The sequence below is a fragment of the Budorcas taxicolor genome, chromosome 2 (genome assembly GCF_023091745.1).
Source record: "Budorcas taxicolor isolate Tak-1 chromosome 2, Takin1.1, whole genome shotgun sequence".
NCBI classification, from domain to species: domain Eukaryota; kingdom Metazoa; phylum Chordata; class Mammalia; order Artiodactyla; family Bovidae; genus Budorcas; species Budorcas taxicolor.
This window is the reverse complement of record NC_068911.1, coordinates 67,719,723-67,732,969: the sequence shown is the minus strand read 5'-3', so window position 1 is coordinate 67,732,969 and position 13,247 is coordinate 67,719,723. Positions and strand designations below refer to the sequence as shown.

The window sequence follows — 13,247 nt, the reverse complement described above, 5'->3', positions numbered from 1 at the left end:
GCCCGTCTTGATTCTGCCATTCCCCTAGAAGCTTTCCTAAAACGTAGGACCCCTCTAGCTTCCTGCTGAAGCCAACAGGTTTTCAACAGTCTCTTTGTTCCTGTTCTTCCATTAGTAATTGTGTCTGAGCTTGCTCAGGGAACATTCCAAGTCTGCTGGTGTGAAAGCATATTTTGGTTTCGGGGTGTAAGGTACTTAGTACATTATCCTTAATCTCTCAGAATCCTTTTATTATCTGATAACATAAGAGAGAAGATAAATTTATGATCCAGAGGTCAAATTTGGTGCACAGACATGGGTTTCTTTTTCCTTTTAACTGCATACATAGTGTTTGTCCCCCAACATTTTTATTGCTGCATTTTTCTAAAAGCAAAGTTGAAAAAATGTTATGCAAATTCTTGCATACTCACCTCCTAGATGAAAATAGAAGCATTTTATTCTACTTGTTTTGTTACATCTCTCTATCCTTTGCCATCTATCAATCCTTATTTTTTGATGCATTTTAAAGTAATATGTAGATATCAGTATACTTTCTCCTAATGCACACATGTTGAGTATACACACTTAAGTTTTAACAAATGCATACACCTTTATAACCCAGCTCAGCTTCCCTGGTGGCTCAGTGGTAAAGAATTCACCTGCCAATGCAGGAGATGCAGTTTCTTCTAAGCCTGGGTCATGAAGATCCCCTGGAGAAGGAAATGGCAACCCACTCCAGTATTCTTGCCTGGAGAATCCCATCGACAGAGGAGCCTGGTGGGCTACAGTCCATAGGGTCGCAAAGAGTCGGTCACAACTTAGTGACTAAGCAACAGTGACAATATAATCCAAACTTCTATCAGTAGAGCATTAGCATCCTTGGACACTCCCCTCATGTGTCTTCCAAGTCAATTGCCATCTGCAGAAAGCAACCACTTTTCTGAATATTTTCCACTGTAGGTTGGTTTTGTCTATTCTAGAAATTCATGTTAATTGAAGCCTTAAGTTAAGGTGAAGTCGCTCAGTCGTGTCCAACTCTTTGCAACCCCGTGGACTGTAACCTACTAGGCTTCTCCATCCATAAGATTCTCCAAGCAAGAATACTGGAGTGGATTGCCATTTCCTTCTCCAGGGGATCTTCCCGACCCAGGGATTGAACCCAGGTCTCCCGCATTAGAGGCAGACGCTTTAACCTCTGAGCCACCAGGGAAGCCCCAGTTTGTTCTTTTTCTTATACAAGATTTCACTCACTGTAATGCTTTTGTGATTTATCCATGTTGTTGCATGTATCAATAATTCATTCCTTTGTATTGCTAAGTAATATCCCACTCTATGAAAATATCACAGTCCATCCATTCTCCTGTTGATCAACACTTGGCCTGTTTCCAGTTTTCTTTAGCTATTATGATACAGCTGCTCAGAAGAATACCATAAAAGTCTTTTTTCATTTCACTTGGGTAAATACTTGGAGTAGAATTTGTGAGTCATAGAGTACATATATGGTTAGTTTTGTAATAAATTGCCAAAACTTTTCCAACAGTGATTTTTACCATTTACACTCCCACCAACAATCCAATAGCTCCAACTCACAACCAACATTTGATGTTCTCAGTCTTGGCCACCTGGTAAATGTATAGTGGGATTTCATTGTGATTTTAATTTACATTCCCCTGGTGATTAATGTTGTAGAGCACTTTTTCATTACATCATCGTTTTACTGAAAATTTAATTAATGTACTAATATTTAAAAAACCAAGAGGTTTCTTATAAGAATCAGATATCCAACTTTTTATGAAACGTTTGAGGACCTGTCAAGACTAGGCTCATATTCCCACATGGGAACAATCAACAGAAGATGAGTGGTGGCTGCCCCTTTAGGGCAGTTACCCTTTAGATCCCCAGAGAGTCGAACCCTTCCCCTGATGCCTAACCCAATGGTTGGGCTAATTATCCATTGCCATATAGCCTCACATTTCCTGTTAAGAAGAAATGAAGCTATTTCTTGAATCTGTGTCATTATTAATACTGGGAAAGTGAAAGGTAGATCAAGAGAGTCTTATATTTCAAAATAGTGGGAAGACCACATTACTTTGTGTCAGTGGGGAAATATCCCTACAATGTTTAGCATGTAAATTAAATGGGTCTATTTTGAAAGGTTACAATTTAAGGCTCTTAGCTGCCTGCCTTACTCATTTTTATCTGCCTGGCCCCTTTAAGGTGTGGAGTTTGCAACTCCTGTTATAGAACACTTAGAAGAGATAAATGGTGTCTCAAGACTGCCCCGCCTGGGGGTTATTTAGGTATAGAAAGAGATCTAATTTCACGTTATTTTATTGATAAGGAGAAAAAAAATTCCAATAATACTTCATTGAGAATACTTCATGTGTTATAAAACATTGAGTTTTTTTTTTTAATTGCTTTACTTTCTCAAATTCTATAATTTTTCTTTTAATTCCAGGACTGTAAGTGGAAAATGTATATGGAGATGGATGGGGATGAAATAGCAATAACCTACATCAAAGATGTGACTTTCAACACTAACCTACCTGATGCAGAGATTTTAAAGATGACAAAGGTAGGGTTCTATTTACGGCTTAAAAGCTTTTTTGAATTCACAGATATCAAACAAAGACATTAAAATACCCCAGTGGTATGCTTTTGTGCTCATGATGTTCATACCAGCTCAGCTTCAAGCTGGCTGTTGAAAGGCACATTTTATTTAGCAGATTGAGATCATAATAGTTTTTTGTTAAAATTCCACTTATGCTGTGTGAACCAAAAAGTACTACAGAAAAGTGTCGTTTAATTTTTTTTAAACTTTCTTCTACATTTCTTTAGGCATATTCTGTCATTTATGAAAGAAAAGAAAATGCTAATGATGAAAATATTTACCTTGAATTTTTGGATCATGTTAAACTTTAAAAAACTTGTCAGGAGAAAGATTTCTTGAATTTCTGGAAGTACTGGGATGAGATTATTCAAAAGGCACCTACTGCAGTCTTCATGGTTTCCTTGAATTCACCCCTGTGAATTCCTGGAGTGACCGGACAGTATCTCACTACTGAGGTCAATAGTAGAAGCACACCCATTAAAATGCTGAAGACAGACTTAGAGAAATGCTTAGCTTCTCTTCAAAATAATCACACTGAAAACATACATATAAGACTTCAATTGTAGAAGGTCAACCACTCAGGTAAATAACCACGATGTCAACAGGACAGTTACCCTAAACATCACAGAAGGCATGAACTCTACTACACAATTGACTGCGTATTTGGTTTCAGGGAAGAAAATGAGGCTGGCAGCAACAAGCCAGGGTGCAGACACAAAGGAGGAAGTGAAAAGAGCCTTCAAATCCCCAGCATTAGACTTGCAAATGTGTTCCCTTCCCAAGCACGAGATTGCTAACCACCCAAGTGTAAAGAATCCTCCTGCAATGAAGGAGACCAGGGTTCAGTCCCCGGGTTGGGAAGATCCCCTGGAGAAGGAAATGGCAACCCACTCCAGTATTCTTGCCTGGAGAATTCCATGGACAGAGGACCTGGCGGGCTATAGTCCCTGGAGTGGCAAAGGAGTCAAACATGACTGAGCAATTAACACTTTCACTTTTAATTTACAAGCATATGCAAGTAGATTGACTTGATATTCTTTGCTGGATTGCCCCTGTGTACTGAAAGTTATGTTAGTTATCTGTAAAGGTTATGATCTGCTTTCACCTTTCCCTTATTCTGCTGGGACAGACTGTGTTTTGGTGTCTGGGAGCCTGGACACACACATACTTTCTCTTTCCTGCCCACCTGTGCTGTCTCTGGTTGCCGCCGGTTGTTTGTGGCTTCACTGTCACTGAGAAGCAAGTCACTGCCTGCTAACGGAAGGAAGTCACTCAGAGCAAAAATAACAGGGTGGAGTTATAAAACTAAACATAGGTGTTTCTGCTCTAAGGCTATATATGCATTCCAGGGGAACTGTATCTTCTGCAAAATCATGCACCAACATTAACAAGGCTTATGGGGAAAAATAGGACTGGGCTGGACCATTCAAAATCTGTAGGACTTTTCAGCATCAATGGAAACAATAAAAAATCCTAATTAAGGAAAGAAAAAAATACCAAGGTTGATTCTTGTCCCAAGAGAGACTAGAATTTGGCTCCACACCTAGACAAACTTTGTCACTAACTCTTGCCTCCCATCTGTTCCTCTAAGAGCCCATAGTCTTTCCTAAAAATCAATTTCTCTCCTCCAAGGGGCCTATGTCTCCCTCTTCCCTTTCCTCTATAAACATGGCATTTAATCCTGAATTCTTTAAATTACTCATTTTTCCCTGGGTATATCTCCCGTGTATACACGAGGTATAAATGCTAATAAATTTCTCTTTGTTTTCTCATCTTAAAAAACAAAAAACCTCAGTTAAATCTCTACCAAATTTGCTTTGTACCCATCTCATGGTCAGCCAGTCATTTGCAACCTTAAATCTGGAATGACAGGCTGGGGGGTGGGAAGAAAGTGTGGAGATTCACCTCTAATAAAGACCACTTTCATCTCACTTAAAATAGGACCCAAAGCATAGGCTTTCTTCATTACTCATTTATCTCAATGTATTGGGGAATGACCCACCCACCCCCAGTTTCACTTGCGCCCACAACTTTGCTGGGTATCCTGATATAACCAGAAAGCAGAGTGGTTATGAAACCTCTAAACCAGCCACTGCCTGCACTCAGAAAAAGCACTTTAGGGTCTTCTTAGATTGTTAAGGATTTTTCTTAATTGTGAAAAAGCTTTCTGAGAAGTCTTCCAGATACAATCTTGAGTTAATGATCTAATGATACAACTGAGAGATGCATGAGAAAAGAGAAGATTGTGGGAGACAAAAGCTGTTTACAAACATATAAAAGGATGTCTTATGAAAACCAAACCCCCAAAGATCAGACATTCGCATGTTGTGAGTAATCACATGGGAACCAACAGGGCTTTTCTAATAATCTGACATCATAGCATTCATGATAGCCTGACATCACACCCTATTTACCAATTGTGTACAGCATGACTGGCCTCCAAGAAACCTACGCTGTAGCAGGGCAGGCTGTATTAAAGCAGTTGTTGTTGCTGTTTAGTCTCTATGTCTGACCTCTGTGACCCCATGGATTGTAGCCCGCCAGGCTCCTCTGTCCATGAGATTTCCTAGGCAAGAAGACTGGAGTGAGTATCCATTTCCTTCTCCAGGGGATCTTCCTGACCCAGGGATTGAACCTGCGTCTCCTGCATTGCAGGCTGCTGCTTTACTGCTGCGCCATCAGGGAAGCCCGTACTATAGCACTACACCTTTCTAACTTCTGTTTTTCAGCCCCCATTTGTAATGGAGAAGTGGATTGTAGGAATAATGGAAAATCAGACTGTAGAATGCACTGTCACATATGAGGTAAGCCTGGGTAAGGGGTAGGGGAGAGGGGGCAAGGCCGTTGGCTTCACCATCAGTTTCTCCAAAGGGGTTTTTATTTGCTGCCTCAGGGTGTTTAGCGTTTATTGGAAGAGAAGCTATTTAACCAACATGAATATAGGGAGATCAATATAATTATTCTAACAAAGTAATGAAGGGAATGAGAACAGGGTGCTTACCTAGAGATTGAAGTAGTAATTCATTAATCAGTTAATCATTGAGCACCTTCTGAATACAAATGTATGCGTGTGTGACATACTAGGGATATGGAACAATGAGTGCAGGCAGTGGCTGGTTTAGAGGTTTCATAGCCACTCTGCTTTCTGGTTATATCAGGATACCCAGCAACATTGTGGGGTGCAAATGAAACTGAAGGTGGGTGGGTCCTTTCCCCACTACATTAAAGATAGATGAGTAATGAAGAAAGCCTATGCTTTGGGTCCCAAACAAAGCTCTGCCTTCTTGGTGCTTCGAGTTTAAGGGTGAGGGTAGATCAGTGAGTGAGTCTTCACGGGGACAGGGTACAACTTCTATCACTACCATCAAAACCAGATTCCATATATTTAATATATGAAAAAAATTGAAAGATGTACAAACAAATATTTTAGAAATATTGGTTTAGAGAAACAATATATTTGTTTTAGAAAAACAATGTTTTAGAAAAACAAATATTTTAGAAATAGGTGCTATTAAAACTAAAATTCATATATTTAGCAAGTGCCTACCAACAGGTACCATTCTGTGATGTGCTTGTTTAGTCACTAAGTCATGTCTGACTCTTTGTGACCCCATGGACTGCAGCACACCAGGCTCCTCTGTCCTCTACTGTCTCACAGAGTTTGCTCAAATTCATGTCCATTGAGTAGGTGATGCTGTCATTCTGTGATTAGGGTGGACTAACCCTAAATCTATACTCTCTCAAGGTTTATATATACTCCAGTGGAGGGTGATAGATAATAAATAAATTAGTAATGTCAGAGTGCTAAGTGAGAATCAGAAAACAGTGAGACTCGGGGCATTAGACTCAGTGGGCAGGGAAGACCCCTCTTCTCAGTGTGAGGCAGCAGGGAACAGCAGAGGAAGGGCAAGTACAAGTCTAAAGCACAGAGGACATGACAAGGCTAGAGAGGTGGGTGGGACTGAGCATAGCGCCTCCTGGGGCCGAGGTGAGGAGTTTGGACTCACTGTAAACACCATGGTGGCTGCTAAGTATTCTGCTGCTTTAAATGATCTAATTATGCTTTTGAAAAGAGCAAGATCTTCATGGTGGTGGAACAATCTGCTTCACAAGGTAGAGAAACCCTAGTTTTCTCTACCTGGGAATGGAATGGAGGGAAACAGTTGTAGCAGAGTCTTGGCACATATGGAGACACGGTTAGTATGAATGTAGTTAGTATGCAGCTACCCTCAGTAGGACATGCCTTTCACTCATTCACTCCCTTATTCATCTAAGAAACATTTAGCAAGGATTTACCATGACCTAGGCACTGTAAGAGGAAGTTACACCTGTGTTATTTCAGTAACCTTGTGCAAATACTCAAAGGTAAGGACCACTGTCTTCATATGGCAACTAGGGAAAACCAGCTCAGAGAAATGAAGGGTAATCCCAAGGTTTGGGGGATTAGTGAGAATCCGTGGGGTCACCAAGTTCCTCTGAGTGTGAATGGTTTCCAGCCTTCCTTGGCTGTTCTAGCCATTCCCTTCCCAACAGCAAGAGGAGGGAAGTCAGCCTCGAATAGACTTCATATGCTGCTGCATAGGGATGGTCTTCTGAGCTGCCACAGATTAGCATTTTAACATGAGAAGTCCAAAGCCTGGCCAGTCCACTTATTCAGGATGACCCGATACTGGAAGCCAGTTAGGATGACAGCAGTGATTTATCCTCCCCAGCCAGGGTACACTGCCTGTAGGAATGAGGCCCCTGAGAAATAGCCTTAATTGTCAAAGTGTGGCTTGCAGGACACAGACCTAAATAAAAGAAGTCGACTGGTCTTGAGGAACTGGGAACCTGGGAATCTAGAGCCTGTTGGCCAGTCCCCAGTACCAAGGAAAAGCCCTCTCTTTAGTAAGTGGACAGTAATAACGGCCAGTTTTCATCTCTGCCTGCCTTAGCTCTGGAGACACGCCTCACCAAATTCTTCTCTTCTCTTTCTCTCTCCCCTGCCTCCTCCTTCTCTCCTCCTTAGACTCCGGGATGATGTGGTAATTATGTGGGTAACAGTCACTTCAGAGCTTTTTAAAAAATATGTATTTGCATAACCTTATCAAATCCTAAGAGGTTCTTCAATCTAGTCTGATTTGTGGCGCCTGGTGATGAAGAGGTAACGGGGCCCACCAACCTACCCATACTTACCCAGTTACCCAGATGACCGCAGGCAGTCCTGAGCAAAATAGTTGTCAGATTTTATTTATTCAGCAAAATATGTTTTCAACTACTATAAATGAAAGACATTGTTTTTCATTACTCATTAAACAAAGAGGTAAGTTGAGATTTACCACCAAATTCTTAGAGAAGACAACCACCGTTTTAAACTACTGTAGTCCACTAAGGAATAAAGTGGTTAAATTTTTTTATTTTAATCATATTACCATATTGAGGCAAACAGTGCAAATATTTTACCTCGTGCATTATGACAGTGTTCTAAAGAGTTACCTTGAACAGATAATGATAACCTGATTTTCTTTCCTGTTTTATAAGCATGCATATATCTGATTGTGAGTTTCTCTCCCTATTTTTTTTTTCCACAGAGTGATGTTAGAACTCCAAAAAGCACTAAACACATCCATTCGATTCAATGGAGTAGAACAAAACCTCAAGATGAAGTGAAGGCCGTCCAGCTTGCCATTCAGACGTTATTCCCCAACTCAGAGGGCACCCCTGGAAGCAGGTCTGACTCAAGTAAGTTAGCTGTGCTCTAGACAGGGTCCAAGGTGGAAATGTCAAAAGTCTCACATCAGGAATTAGGACCAGTCTGTAAGTTTATATAGATTTCTTTTTTTTTTTTTTTGCTGTGTGTGCAGCTTGAAGGATCTTAGTTCTCCAACCAGGGATCGAACCTAGGTCCCCTACAGTGGAAGAGTAGAATCCTAACCACTGGGATAGGGAATCCTTATTTACTTATTTAGCTGTGTTGGATCTTAGTTGCAGCATGCGGGATCTTTTAGTTCAGGCATTTGAACTCTAGTTGCAGCACGTGAGATCTAGCTTCCCCACCAGGAGAAGACCTGAGTACCCTGCATTGGGAGCAGAGTCTTAGCCACTGGACCACCAGGGAAGTTCCGCCCATAGAGATTTCTAATATCATGCATGCATGCGTGCTAAGTCGATTCAGTTGTGCCTGATTCTTTGCAACCGTATGGACTATACACAGCCCAACAGGCTGCTCTGTCCATGTGATTCTCCAGGCAAGAGTACTGGAGTGGGTTGCCATGCCCTCCTCCAGGGGATCTTCCTGACCCAGGGATTGAACCTGTGTCTCCTGCAGGTCCTGCATTACAGGCAGATTCTTTACCACTGAGCCACTGGGGAAGCCCTCTAATATCATACTTCCTCCTATTTTTAGAATATTGGCTTTATACACAGATTATATGGAAAGTAGAAATTATGGGCTTGGAAAGAAGAACATATTATAATAAAGTTCCATATTCAAGTAACTATCAGAAAAGATAAAAATTAATGATTATGTCCTATTGAAAAATATGTATGTATATTTATACACATATATATTTAATTTCCAAGACTGTAGATAAAGATAAGAATTATCTTCCATGTCCAGCACACATTCCTATGAAGTCACTGCTGTCACTGGGGCAACCTCTTGAGTCCTTAACACCACAGATCCATCAAAGCAAAAGAATGACAGGGCAAGCAAGAGAGAGGGCCGGGGGCCGGGCGGGGATAAAAGTGAGGGAGGAAGAAAGGAAAGGAGGACAGAGAAAGAGAAACATGAAATGCCTATGCTGGGTAGGGGTGATAATAATTACAGATGCTATAAAGAAGCCATTTAGACATGACTTAGAGTAAGACCAGAGAAGGCAATGGCACCCCACTCCAGTACTCTTGCCTGGAAATCCCATGGATGGAGGAGCCTGGTAGACTGCAGTCCATGGGGTCGCGAAGAATCGGACACAACTGAGCAACTTCACCTTCATTTTTCACTTTCATGCATTGGAGAAGGAAATGGCAACCCACTCCAGTGTTCTTGCCTGGAGAATCCCAGGGACGGGGGAGCCTGGTGGGCTGCCGTCTATGAGGTTGAACAGAGTCGGACACGACTGAAGCGTCTTAGCAGCAGCAGTAGAGTAAGACAGGCTGCCTTGTTGATGAACTGGTTGTTATTTGCTAGCTTCAGGGGAAAAGTTCTGACCTTCACCTTTGCAGACCCAGAAACTCTAATACAACCCAGACTCAGGCTAACAAACACTCGGGAGATGGATACATAAACCCCTGTGCAAATCACCTTTTGCCATGAGAAACATACCTTCCCAACAAACCAAAAACACATGTTTTCTGACCAATGCCTCTTTTTCCCAATAAGAAAATACCTTTGATGGAGAAGATGGCAACCCACTCCAATGTTCTTGCCTAGGAAATCCTGTGAACAGAGGAGCCTGGGGCTATGGACCATGGGGTCGCAAAAGAGTCAGACTTGACTTAGCAATTAAACAACAATTAATCAGGGTTCAAGTGTGTGTCCTTCCATTATCCAACCAACACAGCAGTTTAAATCCCTCACTTCCTACATTGTAATAGATATAAACTCTTTTTAAAAAAAAGAAAAGAAAATATCCCTGAGAAGGCATAACAGATTTTTGGTGACATGGCAACAAAGTGCCCTGATGGCTACTGTCAATGAGTTACGAGAGACCAAATTCTGTGTCCTCCACGGTGCAGACTGGCTTACCAAGCACACCAGGTGTTTTAAATGCCCACTGGCCAGGGGCCCCAGGATCCTGGGCAGTATTCTAAACCCAGCAACAAATTCTTTGACAGCATGCTAGACATGCGTCGCTTTGTCAGCATGGTTGATTGGGTTATTTTTCTTTTTCATTCTAAAGTTCTTAAACCATGGGTTTTAACGATACTAAAATTTACCATCTTCCATCACAAGAAGTCCAGGGTAGGCCGGGCTCCAGGTACAGTAAGATAAGGCACTCAACCATGTTAAGGATGAGAAATGGCCTTGCCTGGTTTCTACTCTGCCATCCTTAACAGGTTGCCTTGGTCCTCGGCCTAGCTCCTCTCACATTCACAGTCATTGTATAAAGACATGGTAACGCCCACAGGAAATAAGAGGTCAATCCCTTTCCTGTTCTCATGCTTGGGAGAGAGAAAGACTTGCTTAGAGGCCCCTTTGCAGACTGCCTTTCAGGTTGCTTTGGCCAGAGCTAAGCACCTTGTTCATTCTTAACCATGGCATCATATGTCTGGCTAGGACTAATCAAAGTCTGCCTTAGAGCTGGATGTGATCGGCTTCCCCAGGGCACATAGCTCCGTGTAGGGGGTTGGGCACTGAACAAAATTGGCGTTCTGTTGGAAGCTAAGATTTCGGGGAGGTCCAAGCGAAGAGAAAGAAGCATGTGATGGTTGGCTGAAGCCTGTGAGCCTGAACACAGGAGGTTGCCTGTGTCTGGATGCACCCCTTGCCTGAGAGGCGCGAGGCATCGGTGCTGGCAGAGGGAGTGGGCACATTCTGTTCCTCTCCAGAGCCCCACTGGCACAAGCAGAGCTCAGGGAGGATGCCAGGGAACTCGGGATGTGGGCAATGCAGGCCCTAGGGAAGACAGAGAAGATCCAAGGTGGGATGGAACTTGCTTATTCACTGAAGTATATAGTTTACTAAGTGGCTGTTAATTAAGCATTTTCTTTCACTGTAACTTCTTCCTGTTTGCCACAAATCTTCATTTTTCAGGCAGAAAGTATTTCTTATTCCTGAACCTTGGGAATCTCTCCTCTGGAGATATAAACTGTCTTTCTTCCAACCTCTAGCTGTCTCAACCGTTAGAACTCAATCTCTTTTATCTGCATTTAGTGTTCTTGAGGATTTAGAAGTGCTGCTTAGCAAAAGCCTTTTGTTGACTAAACATGCCCCTGCCATCCAAAGACACTTAAACAGTAATTTCTAGAAGTGACAACATGGCTAAGTTAGGAAGGAGATAGAATTTAGATGCAGGAGTTATTAGCTGAGTGACCGTGGGTCTGGTGACTTCACCTCTCAAGCGTCAGTCTCCTCCGTTATAGAATGATATTATTAGTATTGACCTGAGAAGATGGCCCAGAGGTAAAGAATCCGCCTGCCAATGCAGGAGCCACAGGAGACGCGAGTTGGGTCCCTGGGTGGGGAAGATCCCTTGAAGGAGGAAATGGCAACCTGCTTCCAGTATTCTTGCCTGGAGAATCATATGGACTGGGGAGTCTGGCAGGCCACACACGGTCCATGGGGTCACAAAGAGTCAGACATGACTGAGTGACTGAGCATGGTTTCTAAGATGTCAGGGAAGTTAAGTGATATACTGTAAGAAAAGCCTTTGGAACAGTGCCAGCATATAGCATACATTTGGTAAGGATAAATGCCCTTATTTTTTTTAATAAATATTTATAATAAAGGAAATGTTTTGATATCTAGCCTAGAATTATGAATGGTAACACTTAGAGCTTCCCAAAGAGGTTTGAAATTTTGTGAGACAGGCTTATGAATTAGGCATGCAGCTTTACTGTGGCTTCAAAGATGCCCATTTCCATTTCTTCCACAGGCGCTGATTGCCAGTGGCTGGATACGCTGAGGATGCGGCAGATGGCATCCAACAGTTCCCTACAGCGCTCCCAGAGCAACCCCATCCTGGCGTCCCAATTCTTCCCCTATATCAATGACCAGGACTCCTATGCAGCTGCGGTGAGGCGGACCCAGGTGCCCATTAAGTATCAACAGATTACACCGATAAACCAGTCCAGAAGCTCCTCTCCTACTCAGTACGGACTGACCAAAAACTTCTCTTCTCTGCATCTGAACTCCAGGGATAGCGGCTTTTCCAGTGTTAATACTGACGGCTCTTTAGAGAGGGGACGATACTCTGGTAGAAGCAGGAACAAATACGATCGAGCTAGTCACTCACTCAATTCTTCTCCGAGAGGAAGACACAGTGGGAAAAGTCAGCACTCCACTCCTTCAAGAGAAAGATATTCTGGAAAATTCTACAGGGTTTCTCAGTCAGCACTCAATGCTCACCAGTCACCTGAGTTCAAGAGAAGCCCAGAAGCCTCCCATCAACCCAGAACCATCCCAGGGATGCCTTTGTGCGCTGACACGGACTCACGAGCCAGTGAGGAGGAGAGCAAAGTCAGCGAAGGGGGATGGACAAAGGTGGAGTACCGCAAGAAACCCCGCAGGCCCTCCCCTGCCAAGACCAACAGAGAAAGGCCCAGAGGAAACTTCCGAGGAAGGAGAAACTTTTGACGAACTGAACTAGTTGAGCTTTTCTTAGTATTTTTTTTTTTAATGTAATGGATTTTGATAATGTGCTGCCTTCACACAGAATTAACAAAAGACGATGTTTCCCTTCCAGGGGTTTAGAAAATACCTTCTAAGAGAGCCTATAGCCAAAACAAGGCCAAAATTGTGGATGTTGGTTGTCCATTGTTAAGTAACTGGACTTAAAACATAACTATATATATTTTATTCCCCTGAATTAACATCTTTAGAGAAGGGAATATACCATTGTATTACCCTAGCTGCTGCTTTTCTGATTAGCAGGGCCTGGACTAGGGTGAACTTAAATGCAGAAAAACTTAGCTTAAATAGGGCGGTCATCTTGGGTGCAAAATTTAAGGGGAAATT

The 13,247-nt window shown here is 42.4% G+C and overlaps 1 protein-coding gene across 1 annotated transcript in view; it reads left to right on the top strand.

Moving 5' to 3' along the window:
* Positions 1-12,866, top strand: part of MAP3K20 (mitogen-activated protein kinase kinase kinase 20) — a 167,998-nt gene extending 155,132 nt beyond the window's left edge. Inside the window, exons 17-20 of the mRNA XM_052653665.1 lie at positions 2,438-2,554; positions 5,320-5,394; positions 8,161-8,311; positions 12,166-12,866. Of these exons, the coding sequence (XP_052509625.1) occupies positions 2,438-2,554; positions 5,320-5,394; positions 8,161-8,311; positions 12,166-12,866 (1,044 nt within the window). The remainder of the gene's footprint in view (positions 1-2,437; positions 2,555-5,319; positions 5,395-8,160; positions 8,312-12,165) is intronic.
* The last annotated feature ends 381 nt before the right edge of the window (positions 12,867-13,247 follow it).